Source organism: Fistularia commersonii, chromosome 14 (genome assembly GCF_037954325.1).
Source record: "Fistularia commersonii isolate RoL2024-O1a breed Wild chromosome 14, RoL_Fcom_v1.0, whole genome shotgun sequence".
Classification (NCBI taxonomy): Eukaryota; Metazoa; Chordata; class Actinopteri; order Syngnathiformes; family Fistulariidae; genus Fistularia; species Fistularia commersonii.
Window position 1 is genome coordinate 6054497 of NC_141297.1, and position 23618 is coordinate 6078114.

The following is a 23618-nucleotide window of genomic DNA, read 5'->3' on the forward strand; positions in this document are numbered from 1 at the left end:
CATATCACACGATTTGACAACCAAAGAAAAAGACGTACCGGATATTACGGCAGCTCCTTCCCTTGACGAAGCTAGATAAACAAACAAAAGCTATATTATAAATGACGTTTGTTGTGTGGTCCGGCGTATACCTGACCAGTTGTCGTATGTAGAAATGTATATTCGGAGGTATTTTTCCCCGTGAGACTCCCGAACAACGGAGACGAAGAAGAGCTTAGCATCGCACTTGCTAAGTTAGCTGGCTAACTCGCTAGCTCGACATGTTTATCTTAGTGTTGGAGCGAAGAAGCGCGACATGATGGCATGAAACTCCCGCAGTGTTAGCAAGTAGCCGCACTTCTTTCATGTAGAGGTAAGATGCCCCGCTTCATTTCATTTTCGCCCAAACACTCAAATGGAAAACCAAAAGAAAAAAAAACAACAAAAAGCCGGTTTTCAGGTTATGTGTGTCTTAACGGCGCATCACTCAAACTTGAACCGTTACCTTAAACCCCAATAATTCTGCTTTGTCCACACCGGTTAACCTATCACCGACTATTACATAAAGCGATCACTTGCATGTAGTGTCACCTTTTTTAGGTATATTTTTCCAATTACAAACATGTCCACATGATAATCGTTCGTGTGATATATTGTTGATTTCTTTTGCCCGCTCAAGGCTGGAAACGGCTAATACTTCGGCTTGGGCTCTACACGGAACTACAGTCCGTCGGGATCCCCCAAATCGTCCCCATGGCGTGGGCTCTGAAGTTACCCCTCACCGACGAGGTGATAGAGTCCGGACTGGTGCAGGACTTCGATGCCAGTCTCTCGGGCATCGGCCAGGAGCTTGGTGCGGGGGCTTACAGCATGAGGTATAGTGTGAGCAGTGGAACTGGATGAACCCTATCTATTATTAAGCATTACGTCCTGAACTCCCCAAATCCCCGTGCTGATCTTTAATACCACCCTGTCTGATCGCCTGACTATTTATGGAAGACATAATGTAGATATTTTTATCCCCCTAATAAATATCTATGTCTGATAGTGTTCATTTTGCAAATTGGTATTCCTTGGCTCATATTTCATTCACAAGGGAGCATTCATAATTAAATGAAGAAGCTTAATCAGAAACTTTTCATTGTTAGACCAGACAAGACCCCTTTCTCGTTCATTGTGCCTGACATGCGTGCAATCATAATGTCGGTAATAGCAGGGTGTCTTCTCCGCTCAGAGTGCCGACAGCGAGACCATATCGAAACGTCTCAGGCGACATTTGAACCCGAAGGCCCTGCTGTCCTTACACTTGACTCACTTTCCATCTTTGCGTATGTGTGCCAGATCCAAAACAGCACTGCAGGCTGTACTCCCAAAACACAGAATAGAACAGGAGCACATCACTACCTCGAAACGCTCGCGTCACAGAACATGGGGGGGGTCACTGTTTTTTTTTTTTCATCCCTGCAGCACTTTAAAAATCGAGATTCCATTTATTTTACTGCGGCTCCTTGTGTATTTCTTTATTTCGCAGCGACAAGCTATTTTCATTTCTGAACAATCCATCTCTTGTATTCTCTGTTAGCTGGTTGTTCGTAAAATATCTTCGTAAAAAACAAGGAACAATTTTAAACAGAATTATTAGTCAGTGCCTCGTTTGAGAGAGAGAGAGAGAGAATGAGAGAACAACTTTATTTATCCCGAAGGAAATTGTTGTGCCAGAGTTTCAAGCAAACTTGAGGAGCTACTATTAGAGAATTTTGACATTTGTTCCCTGAAATTTGACCCAGCCTCATGATTGATTTGTCAAAATAGTTTCAGATCATTGATTCTTGATTGCCCGCGTTCAAATGTGCGTCTGAGTGAAATCACAGCATGAGTTACATACACAAAAAATGTCATGTACATATGGAGCTCTAATGTACAACACACAATAGTATCACAAATTAATTTTTTTTTTTCTCAAGGAGTTCACTGTTAAATTTTGATTGCAACAAGTTGAATATAAATGAGACTTGAGTTAAAAATGCTTGTAAGTAAACACATATTATACTTCTATCGTCATTCCTAAATATTAGCTGCTCCTGTTTTTTTCTCACAGCTTCACTACACACGCAGGTTGTTTTTATTGGAGCAGTAACTCATGTTAGACATTTTTTAAAAGAGCCAAACATCCAGATGACTTAAACTTCCTCTCGATCCCCTCGGGTCCCCTCCTCGACAGCATATAGGGAGTGTATTTTATAGCATTCACTTTAGTTTTTTTTTCCCCACAGTGTACTCCAATATAACTGTTTACGTGTAGCAGAGATTGACCCCGCCGTGAACCCATGTTAATGCTAGTATAGCTACACTTTTGGTGGAAATCTTTTGAAGTAAAAGTTTTCAGTAAAACTTTTTTTTTTAACACGGTCAAAATACATTTCTGTTATGTTGGTGATATTTGACATGTCTCGGTTTCAGGTGTCTCTCTAAAGTCGGCAAAACTCCCTTTCTGTCTTTCAAAATCCACCTGGGCTTTTATCCGTCTGAGCAGCAGTGGAACTTTCAGATCGGTCCCATTTTATTCTTGCACTATGTTATAGAGGTTTCACAGCGAGGGGTTTAAGACCCACATTGGGATAAAGCTCTCGGTAATCAATAAATTAATCTCTGAATTTGTTCATGAATAATTAAAGACGCGTACCGGGAGATAACGTAAGGGCAAATTAATCACTGTGAGGAGGTGAATTGTAAAGCGGTGCACTCCTTGTTGATGGCCTAATGAAATGTGATTGGAACGGCAAAGGCAACCCCATCAGTATGCAGGGTAGCCCAAATCCGAGGTGACCTGTTGTTTTTCCTATTCGGCGAGGAAGCTTTTCTAAGACCCGAATGTCCGGACCAGATATTAAGGCCATTTGTGCTGTCCACTCCGTGGAATTACCTAATGCTATGAAAACAGGGAATAATGCTAAATCAATTCAGGTTTCACTGACATCTTGCTCAGAGAGAGATCTCCTGCTTTTGTGTCCTTTTCCAAGCTGCTTTAAGTGGCCGGTTATATGATCCCTCATGAGCTGCAAAGTGCCGGCCTGTACTTCAAATTCCTCTGTCGAGAGGACTGCAGGGATACAGGCGGGGTACATGGGTATTCTGCAGAGCTGTCCCGCTCGCCTTCATTATCATTAATGAACTGCAACACTAGAAAACACAATAAGATGTGGCGTTTGCAGAAGGCTCTCCTTTAAAAAAAGAAAAAAAAATCAAGACCCGATCCTGGCTGAGTCCACAGTTTTGTGTCGTATTTTGTGGTCACGCTTCAACGTCTGATCTCCTGCAGACTGTTTATATATGAAAAGAAGAAAAATGACCGTCTCCCTCACACCGCGGAGATCAGGTTTCTCGCTAACAGCTCCGCTCTCTTGTCTGCTCCTCAGCGATGTGCTTGCCCTCCCCATCTTCAAGCAGGAGGAGTCCAACCTGCCCCCAGACACCGACAACAAGATCCTTCCCTTCCAGTATGTTCTGTGCGCAGCTACTTCGCCGGCCGTTAAACTGCATGATGAAACACTCACCTACCTCAATCAAGGTCAGCATGCCGAGTCCCAGCACTCTTTACTTTGGACACACGTCAAAGTGCATTTATTAGCCCTTTTATTTGTATTCCTATTGGTTCATGAAATTGTTAGAAAGTAGCCACAAAGCATACGCTTATAATTCAAGGACAATATTTTCATCTTATCAACTGCACTCAACTTTGGTGTATGTTTTTACTGATTTATGAGATTACATATATCGGAAAATAATATTTTTACCACCTATGATATAAATACGTTGCAACCTTGACTAACGACAGCATTACCAAGGTACGAGCCCTCACACAATCGATATTGAGTGACAATTAGGGAAAGAGTTTACCAAAATCTAATGTTGTTTTTTGGTTTCATACAACCTGCGATCTGAGCATTTGACAAAGACGTGGCCCGCTGTGTCACACATTCACCATAATCACACATCAGTAGTGTTTAAAAACAGTAGGACTGTAACCACAACTTGGTAGCTCGGTGAAAATCCTGGAAAAACGTGACCATGACCGTGCGTGTTCTGTACTTGTTCATTAAGAGATGTTGGTGAGATACCGTGACCGAGAGCATCGTCTGCAGGAAGGGTCGACACATTTACATTCGGTGCAGCAAACGGCAGGAACATCATCGGGCTAGGCATTGGAAGAGTCTTTCACAGCTGGTCGGGGGACGGTTTGATCATTTTAAAAAGAACGGCATTGACTCTGTCGTTAAATTAGGTTTAGCGATAACGTGTAGCATAGTGTGTTACATTAAGCAAATCGTTGTGGCACTAAGTGTGTAGCTAGTAAGTTAAGTTAAGTGATGGAGCACGAAATGAAAGACTCCCCCGCTGATAACCTCTGCCACCGACAGCATCTTGGTCCGATCTTCAACGTACTTAAAGAGCCACTTTAGTTTACATTTTCTTTTATTTTGTATACTTTTTTTAATACATTATTTGTTTTCTATGAAGTACATTTTCTCCAATTTAAATAGGCGTAACAAAAACACAGGGGCTGGAGCAGATTCGTAGCGTTTCAATCCATTTCAACGGGTATTTAATTTGATGCACGAGCAAATTGGGTTACGAGCTCGGTCACAGAACAAATTGAACCTGTAAGTCAAGGTATTACTGTACTATCACCTCTTGATATTCCCCTCAGATATTTGCTAGCTCGCTAGTACTTCTTACTCTCAGATGTGAGTAGCCGACCTAGAAACCCGGAGCTGTAGCTCAGGGCTGCCCCTGAGGCTCTAACCACTTGTTCTGGTCTGAAAGTGGTGGACCTGCACGCTGTCAGTCAACTCACTGTGTGCAGACCCACCAGGTTGGGAAGGCCGCGCATGATACTGGCGGATCGTTTTCACCAAATCAGATTTATACGTAGAGTTAAGTCAGCTCGCAGCACAGATGCTGTGTCACACATTCACCATAATCACTGGCTGGAAGCGTCAGCGCTCACTGCTCCCGGTCGTCCTCGGACATCTTTATGTCGGCGATGCTCTACAATATTGGCGAAATAAAACACGCTGAAAGCAATTTCGACTTGCCCTTGACCTGAACCCCCCTCCCCTTGTAGTTGTTGAGACGCTGCAGGGGCGAGTTTTGCAGAACTCAAGCTTGTGTCTACGGCGTCACTCTATCACACTGTTGTTGCAACACGACCTAATTTCACTTCATCCTCTATAAACCAAAGCACGGCGGTGCACAGTGAATTGCAGAGTAGGAATCTGTCACTCACATCCGTAGGGAAATAAACAATCAGCATCATTGTTAACAGATGCCATTGCATTTATTGTTCCTGAGGTTAAAATGGTGTTTTCTGTTAGGTTTTTATTTATTTATTCATTTATTTTTTTGAAAGCCCAGTTACAGCTCAGGTGTTTATCTGCTGTCTTGACTCATCTCCTCAGGGCAGTCCTACGAAATTATAATGCTGGACAATCGGAAGATTGGGGAACTTCCGGAAATCACAGGTAAAATGGTGAAGGTAAGATGCCCTTCTCTCCCGCATTGACTTTTATGTTTTTCTTTTTCCTAAGTTCCTTTTTTTCCACGGCCAAATGATTATTAGTCTTGAGTCGATCTGCCATGAAACGGTTGTGAGAGAGAACTGTTCCTCAATTTCAGAGCATTATCCGCGTGGTGTTTCACGACCGTCGGCTCCAGTACACGGAGCACCAGCAGCTGGAAGGCTGGCGCTGGAACCGGCCTGGGGATCGCATTCTTGACCTGGGTGAGCGCCGAAACAGAAACAGCTGGTCCAACTCCTGACCGCTCCGAAAAATGCAGGGCTCGCGTGCTTTGGATCGAAGGTTCAGACCAGAAATGCACGAAACAATAATAACAGCAGGTCAGAAGCAGGCTGGTTTGAAAATCAGCATATTCAAATCGTAGCTGATTTCTTATTTCTATAGGAAGAAAATATAATGAGCTAATTTTCAGGTGATTCAACAGAGTTTTGTCTTGTTATAAATTCTTGCAAATTTACCAGTGATTACTACTTTTTAAAAAAAAAAATTTAACTATTTGTCTGTAATCTTTTTCTACTTCTTTTTTTCATCATCTGATTATATTCAGTATATCGTCAAGCTCAATCTGCAAAGGCGCCTGCTGACCTCTTCTTTCAGCACAAATGCTTCGCAGCCGGTGTTGGGTTTTACGGAGAGGCGTTTTTTTTAATTTTTTTTTTTTAAGTATATTCTCCCAGGACTGCATGCAACAACAGCCTTCCTTGCCTTGCAGACATCCCCATGTCCGTGGGTATCATTGACCCCAGGGCCAACCCGACGCAGCTCAACACCGTGGAGTTCCTTTGGGAGCCGTCAAAGAGAACCTCCGTTTTCATCCAGGTAGCTCAGAGAGACGGCGTTGCATCGCTCAGACGCTATCAGTCTAACCTGTCATGCTGCAACAGGAGTCCTATATTCATTTCACTTGTTTTTTTTTTTCCCTTCTTCTCTCATTGAGGTTCACTGCATCAGCACAGAATTTACCATGCGCAAACATGGAGGGGAAAAGGGCGTCCCTTTCCGTATTCAGATTGACACCTTCAGGGAAAACGAGAGCGGAGAATACACAGAGCACCTCCACTCGGCCTCCTGCCAGGTCAAAGTTTTCAAGGTGAGGGTAATTACAAGAGCTAAAAGTGGAAAACTCCCTCTTAAACTAGAATTGGTACGCTTGTTGTGTTTACCTCTGGATGCTTTTGGTCCAGATGGCTCGCTCACTCATTTCCACATCCCCCCTGTCCTAGCCCAAAGGCGCAGACCGAAAGCAGAAGACGGACAGGGAGAAAATGGAGAAGAGGGCGCCACAGGAAAAGGAGAAGTACCAGCCCTCGTACGAGACCACGATACTCACAGAGGTCAGCTCGGTTTCCCACGAGCTTATTTATTTACTTGTGGTCACTGGCTACAAATCTCAGCTTCGGCTCCGGCCGTCATGTGACGTCAGACCTGTACTCTGTCAGCAAAAAGAAAAAAAGAAAGAGGAGAAAACACTGGAGCTCTCAGCAGGTCCTCTGCCTATCTATGATTTTAACCCAATGATCGGGGAAACCCTTTGTCGCACTGATTCCTCAGGATGAGTGTATTACTGCTTCATATCACCTCTTACAATATCAAAGAAATGCTAAAATCACAATAGAAATTTATTTTCAGTGATTCTGGAAGACACCAGAAACTTAACCATTGACATGAAAGTTGAACAGAGCTTATGGTTCTTTACCCTTTATTTCTTTCAAAATAGAAAAATTGGCGGGACAAAAAAAGAGCCCAAAATTCTCCATATTATACATCACTTGTGATCATCATTACTCATTTTCGACAGCTTTACCCTGTCAATCCATCCCTTTCTGCACAGGAGGCCGTGCCACGTTCAGGGTTCGGTCTAAAAGCAGCTTCTATTTCCCCAGATTTAACCTTTTATTTCCCCAATCCAGCGCTTAGGGAAGACTGAAAAAAAATGGTGACATAAAAACACTTGAAAGGTTTCCTCTGAGCCCAAGACAATTGCTCCAACAACTCCTCCTGTCAAACAGCCCCTTGTTAAAGATGTTGACTTCACAATACGGACATTTAATGTAAAGAGCAATGTAGCAGTGATTTGGTGAAATTAAAGACCGCTTGTGGACCACACACACTCACAAAGGCACAGTTTGGATGAGTCACACCAAGAAAAGACAGTCAGACGATACAGTGGCAACTAATGTTATTTGAATAATAGTAAAGAACCTATTGTTCTGCCGCAGTGTTCACCCTGGCCCGAGGTCACGTACGTCAACAACTCCCCATCTCCCGGCTTCAACAGCACGCAGAACAGCTTCCCGGTGGCAGAAGGGTACGTGCGCTTTGACAGATGTTGCCATCCACCGAGAGTAAATCTAGTCCTTGAATATTGATAAGAAAGCGGCGGAAACGCAGGGACGGGTACATTAGTCAAAATAGTGAAGCCGCTCTGAAATATACGAACGTAATGGAATTGTCTCAGTAAAGAAAGTAAAGCTTTTTAAATGAAATGTTTATGGTTTACACAGGTCATTTGTTATGTGGCCTGTATGGTCTCTAATATGCTGTGCATTTCATCCTTTTTTTTTTTTTTTTCAGGAACGGCTCACCCAGCCACCAGCCCGAGCCCGTCGTTCAGGTAGCAGACGTAAGTGTGATTATATTTCACCTGCCGTTTATTAATATTCGCCCCTGACAAAGGGATATGGCCATTAAACGGCTGAAAGGAACCCGTGGTATAAAAAAAAAAAAAAAAAAAAAAAAAAGAAAGAAAAGATAAAGCTGAAACTCACTGCGGTTTTAAACATGTCGTTGGAAAGTTCGAGCACTTCGGCCCATTTAATATCCTTTCGCCGTCACTTTGCGACCCGGCCGAAGTCAGACCAATGCTGTCCCTCCTTGTCACTTTCCAAAAAAGAATAATAAGTGAGCGCTCAAGTGACTTACGAGAAAAAATTAGCTTTAATGAATCACTTTTTATTACTCTGAAGTGCTGTGGATTACCATTCCAATATCTTTATTTTAAAAAGCCATTTTTAAGTGTTTCGATGTTCCCAACGCGGAATGGGCTGTTCGAATTAAGTATATTGACTCAGGGCCTGTCTTGTTATTTCCCCTCTTAGAATTTGTTGCCCACGGCAACACCACAAGACGCACAACAGTGGCTTCACAGAAACCGCTTCTCTCCGTTCTGTCGGCTCTTCACCAACTTCTCAGGTAAACCCCTGATTTACAATTTTTTTTGTTTTCACCTCCTGGCTACAATCTGTTGCTGGTCCAGCCGCCGCTGTTGAGGGGTTGGTTTGGTGGACCCTGACTTTGTTGTTTGTTTAGGGGCTGACTTGTTGAAGCTCACCAGGGAGGACGTGATTCAGATCTGCGGGCCGGCCGACGGAATACGACTCTTCAATGCACTAAAGGGCCGGTGGGTTTTTTTGTTCTCTTAACAATGACAAATCACCAAACATGTTCAAAACGAGCCCAAATGTTAAAGGTATGGTCATTATTTTCTTTTTTTGTTGTCCCCTTGTCCAGGGTGGTGCGTCCGAGGCTCACCATCTACGTGTGCCAGGAGTCCCAACAGGCTCGGGAGCAGCAGCCCAAGCATGAAAACGGAGATGCCGCCACAAACACTTTCTTTGGTCAGTCACCCAAACTACTTTGGTTACTTATTTAAGCTCTTCAGTTAAGCCTGGAGGCGCCAGACAGGATTCGAGTCTAAACATTTAAATAAAAACATATTTAAATGCAGTGCTAATAATTTAAGTCTAATTTCTGCTGGTAGGTCTGCTCTCAAGAGCAGATGCCTTTACTTGACCAATTGGATTATTTAAAATGAATAAATAAATAATAATAAAAAAAGATATATATATATATAGTTTCCCCCCCGAAAGAAATCACACATTCAATAGTTATGAGTTTCCCTTTGGGAGGCCACATCTTTAACTTTAATAAAGTGGTTATGAATGTGTTTGAATTCAAATTGTGCTCCACTGCAAAAGGCATCGTACCACACATTTAGATGAAAACGACCCTGCTAAAAAAAAACTTGAATTTTGCGTGCATCATCTTGTGAGTTGGGACAATCCTGGAAAATTATGAGTGAGGTGTGCATGTTGTCCATCTGTGAAGAGACGGATAAGATTTCGGTGAGATACCGTGGCTGAGAGCATCGTCTGTGAGAAGGCAACACACATTTGCGGGGATGTGGTGCATTAGACAACAGGTACGTCAATGAACTAGGCATTGGAAGAGTCATTCAAAGCCGGATGGAGAAGATTTGATTGTTTCAAAAAGAGGACCTGCATTCACTTTGTCGCTAAATTAGGCTTAGTGATAAAGTGCAACGTAGTGTGCATGTTACATTTGGCAACACCTTGTAGCTTTAAGTGTGTAGCAAGTAAATTCACTTAAATAGTGCACAATTTGAAAAACGGCACCAATCTTTGCCACTATCTTTGTCTGATCTTCATGGTTGATACACTTTATGAAAACCAGGTTATTTCTTTACATTCTCTTTTATTTGTATTATTATTTTATTACAGACAGGAATTCTGCAAAGTTTGCAATTAGCTGTGGGGACAGTTTAGTTTGAAGGTTTCAGGCGCCGGGGAATGTTTGTTTAAGGTGCCTTTACTTTCAACCACCCCAAAAGTAACTGGAGCTTCTTATTTTTATGATTCATAACCGGGTTATAAGAAAACTTCCCCTGCGCTGGTAGTGAAATGTTCGCTTAAGCGCAAGGCTGTCTGTGTTGTTTGTTCTTTTTTTCATGCTAAATTATCCTCAGCTCTGCAAAACTGTTGGTTTTTTTTTTTAATGTTTTGTTTATTCTGCTGAGACAAGTGTTATGAAGCTCTGTATCCATTGCACCTTAAGAGGCGAGCGAGCAGCAAACAGGTGCAATTTCACAAACAACGTGCCGGTGCTCTGTGAAGCAATCTTTTTGTGTTCAGCCGCGGTGCGCCCATGACCGCGGCTCAGGTTATGAGTTCACCACAGTGTGGGTTTAATTGAGAATTACTGCAGTGCTAAGGAGCTGATTTGTGTTCTTCATATCGCGGAGTCTACTTGGGACGTAGACGTTACGGGTTTAAAACCGTGTCACAGTGCCTCGTGGAGTTTTTTTTATTTGATAGCAAGATTCATAACACTGTGTAAATAGAACCATTACATGAGCATTTTGGCCTGGACTATAATAAGCATACAGTCTTTAATATAACACAAATCAAATTTCAATACTTGTAGGATTCATCATCCAAATGTATTATAACAGATCAAAAAAAATTAATGCTGTTTAATGTACACAGACATCATAAGCAGTTTATTTTATAGAGCATTCAAACACACTAACTACATCCTTTCGAATTCTTGACGCCTTTTGCCGCGTTGAAATTTGATAACACATTTCATTTATCTTCCTTGAATCTCTCTCTGCACGTGTGCAGTTTACCACGCCATTTACCTGGAGGAGCTCACCGCTGGCGAGCTGACGGAGAAGATCGCCCAGCTCTTCAGCATCTCGCCACGGCAGATCAACCAGATCTACAAACAGGGTCCCACCGGCATCCACGTGCTGGTCAGCGACGAGGTGAGGCCGCTATGTGGCTCTGTTCCATTAAACACGCTGTTAAATTACAATCTCCTGATTTGGTGATTTCGCCTCTGCTTAGATGATCCAAAACTTCCAAGATGAAGTATGTTTTGTTTTGGACACGATGAAAGGTATTTGAACGCAATTTACAGAAAGTTGCTCTTTTAACACCAGAGTACTTGTCATTTTTAATTGTTTATTTATACCCCCCCCCCCCCGATTTTTTTTTTCTCCCCGTGATGGCTGGCAGATGACACGAACGACGGCTACCACATCATCTTGAAGTGAAGACTGGGGAAGGGACAGTCGCGTCGCCTTGTTCTCCTTAAGCCCAGTCCAGTCAGCCCCTTCTCTAGCTTCATGCTCCTCGCTGCTCCTGGAAGATGTGGAGAGTCCACAAGAAAGCCCTTCGCGGCTGCTAGGAGGAACGCAGGGCCGAAGCTCCAGGCTTCTCCTATACTCACTTACTGTCTTACTTTAGAGGGAGTGACTCTGTTACCACGGTGAAGTCGTGCTCCCCTTGTCCTGCTGTTCTTTGCCCCTTCAATGCTTGGATTTTCCTCTGTTGCTTGTGTCTCATAACAGGGTCCACTGGCAAAACGGCCGCTGGACGTTTGAGCGTCTGGCGTGCCAAAGCTCTCCGCCATTTGCCGTCTTTTACCAAAACAACCAAATAACGAGGAAAAAGAAGTCAAAGCCACGCAACTATGGGGTAAACCGATAGTTGCTCGTCCTTCACTAAGCCGCTATCCAGTCCCATGTCAGCAAACCTGAATGGGGCATGTCAAACCTACAGAGCGAGAGGAAATGAGGAACCCGAGTTGTTGCTTTCTTCCCTCTTTTTTTTTTAAAGCCAAAAACCCGAGGGGAGAGGGGGCACGTGGGCAAACAGGCGATTGCGTGGACGTCTCCGCCTGCTCCACAGCCCTGTTCAGACCAAAGATCCTCCACAGGAAACTTGATTTTTTTTTTTTTTTTAAGGCTGTGACAAGATGAGATGCTGTACTGGTTTCCAGTGAGCGGCGGGCGACAACCCCTGTCCAGCGTACGCCCATGTCAGACGGGCCTGTTTACACCTATAAGACTTTTTTCATGCGAGAGCTCTGTCTTGTTAATCACAAAGGCAGGTGACCGGCACAAGGTTTCTCCTGTATACGTTTTGTGTTTCCGCTGGAACTGTAACAATGTGCGGTACCAAGGCTTGTTATCTTCACTCAGTTTTAACTTCTCTGTCATTTACAAAAATTCTCCACCAAATGGCTTGGTAACACGCCGCAGTCCCTCCTTGGTTTCCTCGGCCTGCTTATGGAAATGTGACGCTCCTTGCAAAACATCTCAGTAAGCTTGACGAATGGAGTGATGGGAGCCAAACTCGCGAAATTTAGTTAAAGCAGAATTGACAGACTTATTCTGAAATACAGTATGGCCTCACAGGAATCCAGTTAATTCTGTCTTCTGGAAGTGTGATATCGCCCAAACAGTCTCTAGCCACATATGAGAATCCCATGAGAAAATAGAAGGAACAGTCCGGATGTGAAGGGGAATTCAGCTTTTCTCCAAAACACCCGATCCATTTGAAATCCAGTTATGTTTTAAGCCTCCGATCACTGTTTTAACGTAGTAGTTAGTGTAGTCCTGGCACTAATGGTTGTTACATATGAACTTTGAACGATGAAACACTGTCAATGTTAGTGATCAGCGGTGAAACACCAGCAAATTGTCTGCTCCTCGTGCTTCCTTTCCCTTATTTGGCAACTTTTGGCCAGCGTCACATCAAAACTGATCATGGTTTTCAAAGTGTTCTCATCATAAAGTCATTGACATGTTTTTAATAATCTTAACATACACTTATGTCTCTCGCTCTCTTTCTTATTTTTTGGGGATATCAACACATTCAAATACTAATAACCATGTAACGTGTTGTCTGGCACACCAGAGCCACATGTTAAGCAAATCATAGATTGTTTGGTCCATTGTACTGCTTCCACAGAAGCGATAGTTTGGCATTTTTTTAGACTGGCATTTCTGTCCCATTTTCATTAGCCTTATTAAAAATACTTACCTATTATCTGTCCCTCATCTCTGTTGTCAGTCTCTCAAAAAAAGGTTTTTGTTTTTTTTTTCCAAAAAAGCTGTAAATGATATAAACATGTCATATATAAAGCTACGAACAGATGTGGAGTCCCATCGCTGATATGCTCAGTCATTTTGTTGCCATGGAAACTAATTTCGACGGTTTCAATTAAGGTTAAGGTCACATGCTGTAATGCAGAATGAGTGGGTTGGGAGTTATCACGGGGGCTGATGTTTAAATTCTATTTGGGGCGCAAACAATGTAATTTACACGACTGTCCTAGTTCCCGTGAAACACGAACAAAGGGACAAGGAGAGGAACTACATTTCCCAGCATGCATTGCAGCCGGTCCCGAGCGTGACGTCATGAGGAGTATATATGTATAAATGGCTGGCAGGAAGAGTTTTTTCCTCCATTGTTACATTGTAACAACCGGGGCCGGGTTGAAGCCCGCGGCGGGGCGGGGGGCGGGAGACGCAACGTCTCCGCGGCGGTTCCAACGGCGCTCACATCCGAACCAGAACCAGCCGACGTCCGAGCCGCGAAGTTAGCCCAAGCCGGCCGAACCCGCCCCGGTGAGGACAGGGGAGGAGGAGGAGGAGGAGAAGAGGAAGGATAAGCGAACACAGATGTCAGCGGGTAGCTTCTTAGCTAGCTTCGCGGAGACCAGACTCGCCAACGCCGGGGGTGTTCGCCGCAAAATGTCGGGAAACGAACCGGAGCCGGTCCCGCGTCGCCCCTCCGGCTCCTCCGCCCCCCCCGCCGAACGCCCTTTTAAATAGCCGGGCTATGAGACGTCCGAGCGGAACCCGCGGCTCTGACCCACGGCTCCTCTTCCTCCTCCGGGACCGAGTGGAACAATGAGCCCGGAGCCGTAAAGGAGCCCGAGACGCAGGCGCAGAATCCGGCTATCAAGCAAACCGAGTGTGTGTATTTAGTAGGGGGGGGGGGTTACCGGTTGCCGTTTGACCACTCGGTTCGGGGTGAGAGGGGGGAATTATCGGGTTCCTGCTCCGAAATTAGCAAAAAAAGAAAAAAAGAGGACTCGCAGGGCGTCAGAAGGTGGATGTGCCCGCCCGCCGGTGGAGGAAGGAACGGATAAGGGTCCTCTGGTTCTGCCTCTGGTAAGACGGTTCACTGTTTCATTAACCGGCCGCTTTGTCATTGCGTGTGTATGTGTATGTGTGTGTGTGTGTGTGTGTGTATGTGTGTGTGTGTGTATAAAAGCTGGTGGAGTGAAGAGAGAGCCCTCGTCTGTCAACCCCCTCCCCACACACACCACACAGCCCAGTTCCTGCATCCAACCCCCTACGCACACACACACACACACACACACACTCACACACACACACACACGCACACATACATACACATACACATACGTACATCCACGCTGTGTGGAAAATATATCACCGAGTCACAATAGTGTACAGAGGTAATGCACCAACACCCCTCTTGTTCAGTCCCGCAACTGTTTAAGTGCGTGTGTGTGTGTGTGTGTGTGTGTGTGTGTGTGTATGTTTGTGGAGGGGGTGATTCTCAAAAGGGCGTCAAAATTCAGCCCCTGCCCTATTTTCTTGTGCAGGCCTACTTTTTTATTTTTTTGCGGAATAGTTGGCGGAGGTACTCGAACTGCACCAACCTCCTCCACCGCTTCTTCCGGGGGTCAAATTCAGTGTGTGTGTGTGTGTGTGTGTGTGTGTGTGTGTGTGTGTGTGTGTGTGTGTGTGTGTGTGTGTGTGTGTGTCTCATCGGCACTGAAATTTTGTGTTTTTTTTTTTCCCGTGACCGATACTGCTGACGCTGCTGCTGCTGCTCCTGCTGCTCGTATTTTGTATATTAAGGACAAGTACTGGGCCAGAAGGTGTACTTTTAAATGTAGAAATACCCAACCGTGAAAAATTCCCCCCTCCCTGTGGTGTTTTATCCGTATTCATTCTTTTGTGAGCATTTGTCCATATATACTAACCAGATTATGCAATACCCTGGATTATTTGTGGGTGGACTAGCTTTATGATTTGATAATACTCCATTCTTTCCAGTAATGTATATATATATTATTGTATTGTAATATTTTCCTCGTCATCAGACGATGTTTCAGATGAATGGGCACCCTACCAAAGACCATCATGACATTATCAAAATATATGTATGTATACTTCTGTCCGATAATACGTAACTATTTGGTCGTATCATATTGTTTTCCTGATCACAGGACAGTTATTCAGGTGGATGGGCTATCAATTTTTGAAATAAAGCCAGTTCCCCCAAAAAACATCCGTAAATCAACATTGAAATCACTGAGATATTGCCCAAAACAGATATATAAATCACAAAGAAATAATAAAACAAGATATATAACTATATAATTCTTTTTTATTTTATATAAGAATAAGAACAACGTTATTGATCCCGTTGTTCTTATTCTTATGCTTATATATATATGTATATATATATATATATATATATATATATATATATATGTTGTATTGTATTATTTTCCTAATTACAGGACGGTATTGCAGATGAATGAGCTATGAACTATTGAAATAAAGATAGTTTACAAGGAAAACCGGCGTAAAGGAATCAACTTTAAAATCATAATGATGTTATCCAAAAAACAAAAGCTAATTTTAAGTATGTGTACACACACACACACACACACACACACACACACACACACACACACACATATATATATAAAGTCCAGAAATGATAAACACACACAGACATACAAACTAAATATTTTGTCATATTAAATTATTTTCAAAATCACTGGACAATATCTCAGGTTAATAGGCATTTGGTTTTTAAAATAAAGCCTGTTACCAGTCAAGAAACCTTGAAATCATCAAGACATTATCCATCACATCAATAATGTAAAATAATATAAATATTGTATACAGATATATGTGAGTATATATTGCAAGAAATCACTTATGAATTGCTGAAAATTAATCAGCAAGGGGTTTCAAAATAGTGATCAAGTTGGTTTAAAAGACCCGATCGATGAAAGTGAATTGTAAAGGCCGGGTTTGTTTTAAAAAATAAAACTAAAAGTAGCCACTGCACAAAGATGCACCCTCTCTGTGCAGGTGATCGAGCAGAAACTGTGTTGATATAGAATAAAATCCCTCTGAACATCACGATACCTCCCCTCCCCCGTCATCCATCTTGAACATCAGAAACCTGATCGGTTGCCGTTTCCCCTACGTCACCTCTGGCAGGAATGGACGACGGGGCCGTTGGCTTGTATACATATATTCCTGTTTGAGGTTTAATATAAGCAGGAGGAATCATTCTGTCCCCGTAAAATCATCCTGCTGTTGATTCATCCCTCACCGACTCCGGAGCGGCACCAGGATCTGGTCTCCGTGGGACGTCGCTGCTTGAGCCTCTAGGCTGTTTGGTTAAAGGACAAACCGTGCAATGCGGTAATAAAGTAATAACACGCTAGCCCTTTTTTTAGATCCTACGTTTTTTTTTTCCCCCTCTCTCTTTGAGAGAAAATCTGAAATCTTCAATGTTGCAGAGAAAGCTGCTGCCGTTGCCTCATGACACGTTCGCTTGCCTGGGCCCAGTCGGAGAATTGTTTAAGTCACTTAGTATATCATTATTACAGTTTGACCATTTGAGCTGCAGTGAGAAGCTGCGGACTCGTGTGAATATTCAAGTGGTTGATTTTTTTCACATTTTTTTTTTTTCTTGTGGATTTAATAACTTTCACCCAGCACTTTTACTAAATTTGCCAGTTTGGTATCCTCGTTCACCTTGTTTAACCTCGGCTGCAGACGGATTGATTAGCTCACAGTCCCCCTCCCCCCCTTTACCGTTTCAGCCGACTCAGGCTGACAGAAAAACAGAGTGTGTGTGGAGGCCACGGAGATCATTTTGCTCCCCCAAGTTCGTTCCCATAAACCCCCCCCCCCTTGCTTGCCCAGTTGCCATGGCGATGTTTCCAGACAGGATGATTTTCAAAGTGGGAGTTCATGTGAGATGGCGGGGGCGGAGGGAGGAAACGATAGAGCTGGAATACAGATGAAAAGGAGACGGGGGCCAAACGCTGATGTCAACTTTTTCTCCGGGGCCGGACCTCACACACGGGAAGGAGGGTTCGGGGGGGCTCGCCTCGGAATTATTCGACCGGCCTTTGAAGACGATCCGACGAGCAACGCCCGAGGTTTCTGTCACGACGAGGCAAGTCTTTTCCTCTGGGCGACTTTCACACGAGAAAAGCTGCACGAATGTAATTGACTTTTTAAGAAAATTGAAACAAAGGAACAAGGTCATCTTTGCATTTAATAATCCAATGAATGCGGTGTCTGATATCAAAGTCAATCGTCCAAACTGCTTCTTCCTGTCCGCGCCCGTAAATGCGTACGCACAGCGTTATCAGTTTCACCGGCCTTTGAAAAGGAGGGGTGGGTATCTGCTCGACGCACCCGTAGTTTCGCCAGGAAGTGACGGGGCGTTAAACACGGTATGCGTCTTTGCCAGCCATTCCTCCCACAGTGTGAGAATAAATGCTTGACGGAGGCCTGAATGTTCGGGTGCCAAAACCCACGTTTTTTTTGGCTAAATGAATCGGTTTCTTGCTACTTGGTTTCTTTTTGCGTATAATTCCTCTTCCTTCCTTTCTTTTTGTGTGAGGAAGATGTTTTTGAATTCATAGTTTAATTGATTGGAGGCGCGGTGGTTAGCGCTTTACATCTCTGTGTTCTGTCCATGTGTCCGGTTTTCCTTCCATGGTCCAAAAACATGCAGTAGACCATAAATTGCCCTGACATGTGAATGAGAAGGTGAATGGTTGTATGTCTTTATCTCAGGGATGCCCAATAATACCTTGATCGGTAATGTTGGTAGATACCTGTCAGCCAGTCTGGCATCATCGGTTTTTTTTTTCGCATGTGCAGGCAACCGTGCACATGCCACTGCAAGTTCCATCCAGCTAGCCCGCAAGTTAGCCTTTCAAAGTATTTCTTCTAAAGAAAGGGTAAAACATCAGTGCGGGAGCCGAATCATGTAAGAAACCGAAAACTTACCTTTAGCAATGCCACATTCAAAATGCAATCGCTTGATCTGTCAGTCCACCCTTGCTCTTCTGAAGAAGGAAAATGTGGAGTGGCACTTTTTGACCGTTCATAATAAAACTATAACAAACACACGAACTCCCCTCTGAAAACAGGAAGTGGAAGAGAAAGTTGATGGACCTAAAATCACTGTAGTCTGGACCGCAGTTATTTTTCTCTGGGCTGATTTCTAAAGTTTGAGACCGGCTACCATCATCTACTGCCCTCTACTATCTACTATGTAGCTCTTGCGGACTCCATGCAGTGCAAGTCATTAATGAAGTGATGAAGAGTGATGAAGTGATGAAGAAAAATGTATTTTTGTATTGTGCCACAAGGGTTCATGCAGTTATGCGAGGTGCACAGACATATTGTGCTGAATATACTCAGTAGATATGTTAATAAAGATATAGACGGCATTTTTGGGGCAGGACAAACAATTACAAAGAATGAATGAATGAGTTTAATCGGCGCCAGATTTAACTTCTATTCTCGATCTGTTCCCCTCTATTCTTCCAACTTCTTCCCGCCGTTGCATGTAAATAGGCGAGCAGCTTCCCCAATTATGGCGATGTAATGTCACATTTTTGATAAAGGATCCGTTTTTATCCGCGGCATCGGCATCGTCACCCCGGCTGTCGTGTTCTGACGCGTGGCGCTCTGTTCTTTGCAGACACTCGAGTTTCCATGGAGGCAGGTTCGTCCCTCGGCCTCAAACGACGATATGAAGAGGTGGACAGCGGCTCTCCATTCTCCACATCGAAGGACTCGGACGATGACATCTCCAGCAGCGACAGCGCCGACAGCTGCGACAGCCTCAACCCCCCCTCCAGCACGGCGTTCACCCGTGAGGGAATTGAAATGAAGTTTTTAAAGATTATGAAAAATTGACATGAGGCTTACAGCGTGTGTGACGTTCCCGTTCCTCTCCCCTGGCTCAGCCACCTCCATCCTCAGACACCACAAGCCGTCGCCGGGGGGGAAGCGTGTGCGCTTCGACGTGGTGACGGTGTATTACTTCCCCCGGCGGCAGGGGTTCACCAGCGTACCCAGCCAGGGGGGGAGCTCCCTGGGCATGGCCCGGCACCACTCCTCCATCCGCCGCTACACGCTGGGCGAGTTTGCGCGTGAGCAGGAGAGCAGCCACCGGCGCACGCTGCGCCAGCACCTCCGCCAGGAGAAGCTCAACGCCCGCAAGATGAAGGTAGGATGAAGGGACCATCTTGTCTCAGCAGCCATTATATTAGGCGTGTGAAGATCACATCTTCTTCGTACCGCAAATCCTTTTTTGACTCCTTCTGAAAAGCCTCCCTCACGGAGACCACGTTCGCCTCCTCGCTTTTCCAATGAATAACTCCTTCGGGCTCTTAAAAAAAAAAACAAAAACAAGATTAGAGAACCAGAAATGAATACAAACATCTGTCTTAACTATTTATTCCCTTTTTTTAGTCTTCATGAATCTCCTGCTGCAGATTTGTCTTCTGATCCCACGGACGGGACAAAATGTGGCTTGAGTAAACAAATTGATGTCAGAAAATGTCTTACCTTGTCTTGCATAGTCAAACTACGAAAAATGCTGAATGCTAAATTCATACAGTAATACCATCACTTAGGAGTCATATTTGTTCTGTGACCGAGCTCGTAACCCAGTGTGCTCGTATATCAAATTAAATTTCCAGATGAAAATGAATTGAAATGTTATTAATCCGTACCCCATGTTAATCAGCCCCCCATGCCTTTGAATACGTAAAAATTAACTTTATAAATGACAAATAATGCTTATGATAATCCATAGTCGAAGAGAATGTAAAAAAATACACGGTTTTATCAAGTGTATTTAGCATTAATATGGGATGAAGATGCTGGTGGCGGCAGAGCAGGTTGGGGGAGTGCTTCATTTCATGCTTCATGGCTTAACTTACTAGCTGCACGCTTCATGCCACAATGTATTGCTAAATATAACTTGCATACTTTGCTACACTTTTTTGCAAAACTTAATTTAGCGACAGAGTGAATGCAGGTCCTATTTTCGAAATGATCAAACCGTCCCCGATCGACTTTGAGAATGAGTCTTCTGATGCCTCATCCGTTGACGTTCCTACCGTCTGCAGCACCAAATCCCTGTAAATGTGTGGTGCCTTCTCGCAGATGATGCTCTCGGTCACGGTATCTCACCGTCAACAACTTCTCTATTTCTTCATGGACGAGTCGACAATACACACACCTCGCTCGTGTTTTTCCTATGAATTTTTTGCTGAGCTGCTTAGTGGCAGGCGACACGTCTGACCGTTTTTAAACGCCATTTCATATACCGGAATAGTCACGTCTTTGTCAGACGCTCATCACGCTTGTTTAAGACTCAGGTCTTGACTTCAACTGGGCGACTACTCATCTCGGGAAATTCCCAAGTTGATGCACTCATAAGTCAAGGTTCCAGTGTGAGTGTGTTCACCCAGCCGTCCCCCCCTGCAGCTGACGAGGAACGGCACGGTGGAGTGCGCTCAGGCCGACCTGCTCACCCTGGAAGACGTGTCAGACGAGGACCTGGATGTGGACGGGGTGGAAGTGGACGACTGCTTCTTCCTCCAGCCGCTGCCCACCAAGCGGCGCCGGGCCCTGCTCAGAGCCTCTGGCATCGCCCGCATCGACGCCCGTGAGAAGGCTGAGCTCAGAGCCATCCGTCTCTCCCGCGAGGAATGCGGCTGCGACTGCCGCCTGTACTGCGACCCTCGACACTGCGGCTGCAGCCAGGCCGGCATCAAGTGCCAGGTAGCCATTTTAGCATTAGCATAACAGTTGCCTGTTTTTATATTCACCATCCAAAACCCTTGCTTGTTGCGTTTTCATAGAGTTTACTGCCTTCCTTGAGAACCCAGCATTGTGGGTTTTCGCAGGTACAATTCTGGCCCGATTCGAAAAATCCAGCCTCACATCTCAGGGCAACGGCGGGTTTTGAACTGGAGTGTTGGTCAACATTCGGCTCCAGCTGGGTTGTGTTGCTGTGATCAGAATCTGTTACTTTCCCTACTCTATGTCAGAGTGTTGAAAAATACTTAAGTCTAAGTGGGTATTCTCGGTGGTGTTTTAGACCAGAGGGTGGTGATGCCACACACACGCACACACAAAGACACACACACACACACCACAGCCTCACCACATACCGCAGTGCTATGTGTTGGACCGCACTTACTTTTGAAAGAATATTTTCTTTTTCAGTCGATTCGACGCGAAATCTCTGAATGGAAATGAAATGTTTCTTCTACGGATGAAACAGACGTGGTTTTGTTTTTTTCTTCTCCCAAAGGAGCAAAACAAACCATGAACAATGTTTATTTTTTATTATTGAAAATAAAAGTCTTCTTTCAATATGAAGAAAAAGCTTTCCAGGCTTAAACTTAGCAAGTAATAAAGCACAATCAGGAATCAATAAACAATCAGGCCAGTTTATTGGTTTGTTTTCAGCCTTTCACAATCACAGCAACAATGATAATAATAACAGTGGAAGTTTGTTTGCTTTAATGAGCTCGTTTTTGCACTTTTAATGGGATTCTTGTAAAATCCCAAGTTTTCGCTCTTCTCCCCCCCAGGTGGATCGGATGTCCTTTCCCTGCGGATGCTCCCGGGACGGCTGTGGCAACATGGCGGGCCGCATCGAGTTCAACCCGCTCCGCGTCAGAACGCACTACCTGCACACCATCATGAAGCTGGACCTGGAGAAGAGGAGGATGCTGCTACAAGGGCCCGGCGGTGAGCAGTATGCCGAACACCACCCTACGTCCTCCCCCTCGTCCACCTGCCCCACGTCCCCGGACCTGTCTTCGGTGGCGGGCCTAGACTCCGAGCTGGAAGAGAGCGAGGCGCCGACGGTCGTAGAGGTGCAGGATCTCCTGGCGGAGCAGGACATCTTGGAGCGGGAGAACGAGACGGCCGTGCTTCACCTGCAGAGCGCCGAGGAGCAGGAGAGGAGGGAGAGGGAGGAAGCCGAAGGGGAGGCCGGGCAGCGGGAGCACGGCGCCGAGCAGCCGCTCTGCCTCCTGCCCGGTGCCTTGGGCGGGGGGCTCCCGGAGCCGGCGGCTGAGGTGCCGGGTGTGGACCAGGTCCTCCTGCAGGGGCCGTTCCCCACTGGTGCCGCCGTGCTCTGCATCACTGACCACCAGGAGGAGACCCCTTCCGAACTCCTCAGAGACTCCAGCTCACTGCTCTACTATCAGCTCAGCCCCATTGAGCCCACAGCTTTTGAAACGCCACCCAGAGCAGAGGAGGCCAAGAAGGAGGCGCGCCCAGCGAGCCAGGCAGGGGGTGGCGGCGAGCGAGTGGAGAGCAAACTAGAGAAAGATCTGACGGATGATAATCCAGACAAAGTCCCCCGTAGGCACAACCAGGGGGAGTCCGCATCCAGTGTGATTCTGCGCTCAGAGGAAGGTGGGGAGGCGAGACCCTCCGGCCCTCCGCAGACCCTCACCGACGAGCCGCCTCGAGCGGATCCACTGCCTCCGGAAGTTTAGTACAAGCCTCTCTGCAGATATTTTGCACAATAGCTTCATCTAAGATGAGTAAATTACACATTTCACATTTATTACTGCTTACTTGGAGAACGATTACAGGTTTGAATCTATGGTAACTATTGATGTGAGGAGGAGAATGAGGAGGAGGAGGAGGAATATGAGAGGGTGGGTGGGGCACTGAAAGCACACAGATCACTTCGTAGAAGTAAGAGAGCGCAACAGTGACCTCCAACGCTCTGGTTCAGGAAGCAAGTTCCCCATTCATTCTCCCCATCGAGTCGAGTTTTTTTTTTTTACTTTGCGTCGGCACTGACACAACAAGCTAGCATATGGTTTCAATTCAAGTGAGAAATAAGACCAACATATTAAGGGGGGAAAAACTACAATTCCCTTGAGCCATTGCGGATCACGTGAGCAAATAAGACTTCCGTTTGCACGCTGCTTGTGTTTGTCACCGGAATAGGTAAACACACCAAACACACGACCAAACTTACTATTATTGCTTTCCATTATGATTACTGTTTTTTTTACTATTATTGTTAACATTATCGTTTTCAGTATTGTTACTAACATGTTTAATGAGTGAGAGAAGCTAGTTAACTACGGAAGTGATGCTAATGCCCACCAGGTGTTTTTGTCACGGTCGTGCTTAAACCGACCCACGATTGGTGTCAGATCTTCCCCTCTACCCACGGCCTTGCGTCCTACGTGGAGGGGACGTTGCGACCCTTTCCGTGGAGGGGGAGAATAAGTGGGGCTTCAGCTAGACGAACCGGAGTGGGCGTTTTTAGATGCAGTTACATGGAAATGCTCTGTGTGTTTCTGTTTTTGTTTTTCTTTGGG

The 23618-nt window shown here is 45.0% G+C and overlaps 2 protein-coding genes across 3 annotated transcripts; both read left to right on the forward strand.

Annotated features, from left to right (window-relative positions):
• Positions 1 to 22: 22 nt before the first annotated feature.
• Positions 23 to 13199, forward strand: tfcp2 (transcription factor CP2). 2 transcript variants are annotated; one of them, XM_086159761.1, is made up of 16 exons: positions 23 to 352; positions 659 to 854; positions 3396 to 3547; positions 5439 to 5515; positions 5656 to 5761; positions 6271 to 6377; positions 6496 to 6648; positions 6782 to 6892; positions 7778 to 7866; positions 8133 to 8181; positions 8657 to 8750; positions 8868 to 8958; positions 9069 to 9175; positions 10982 to 11124; positions 11207 to 11258; positions 11378 to 13199. In XM_086159761.1, exons 2-16 carry the CDS (start codon positions 733 to 735, stop codon positions 11413 to 11415), a joined length of 1491 nt encoding a protein of 496 aa, XP_086015887.1. In that variant the 5' UTR covers positions 23 to 352; positions 659 to 732; the 3' UTR covers positions 11416 to 13199. The 2 variants fall into 2 exon arrangements, with proteins under 2 accessions (XP_086015887.1, XP_086015888.1); XM_086159762.1 differs by lacking the exons at positions 23 to 352; positions 659 to 854; positions 5439 to 5515 and having other exon boundaries at positions 3479 to 3547; positions 11378 to 11549.
• A 405-nt stretch (positions 13200 to 13604) lies between these two features.
• csrnp2 (cysteine-serine-rich nuclear protein 2) lies at positions 13605 to 22904 on the forward strand. Its single transcript, XM_086159707.1, has 5 exons — positions 13605 to 14325; positions 18944 to 19117; positions 19212 to 19474; positions 20743 to 21039; positions 21858 to 22904. Exons 2-5 carry the CDS (start codon positions 18958 to 18960, stop codon positions 22773 to 22775), a joined length of 1638 nt encoding a protein of 545 aa, XP_086015833.1. The 5' UTR covers positions 13605 to 14325; positions 18944 to 18957; the 3' UTR covers positions 22776 to 22904.
• The last annotated feature ends 714 nt before the right edge of the window (positions 22905 to 23618 follow it).

Coding starts and splice junctions, on each gene's coding strand:
- tfcp2 (XM_086159761.1), top strand. CDS start 733: ATGGCGTGGGCTCTGAAGTTACCCCTCACCGACGAGGTGATAGAGTCC. Junction 11,125..11,206: donor ACGTGCTGGTCAGCGACGAG/GTGAGGCCGCTA, acceptor GCCTCTGCTTAG/ATGATCCAAAACTTCCAAGA. Junction 11,259..11,377: donor TGTTTTGGACACGATGAAAG/GTATTTGAACGC, acceptor GATGGCTGGCAG/ATGACACGAACGACGGCTAC.
- csrnp2 (XM_086159707.1), top strand. CDS start 18,958: ATGGAGGCAGGTTCGTCCCTCGGCCTCAAACGACGATATGAAGAGGTG. Junction 19,475..20,742: donor TCAACGCCCGCAAGATGAAG/GTAGGATGAAGG, acceptor CCCCCCCTGCAG/CTGACGAGGAACGGCACGGT. Junction 21,040..21,857: donor AGGCCGGCATCAAGTGCCAG/GTAGCCATTTTA, acceptor TCTCCCCCCCAG/GTGGATCGGATGTCCTTTCC.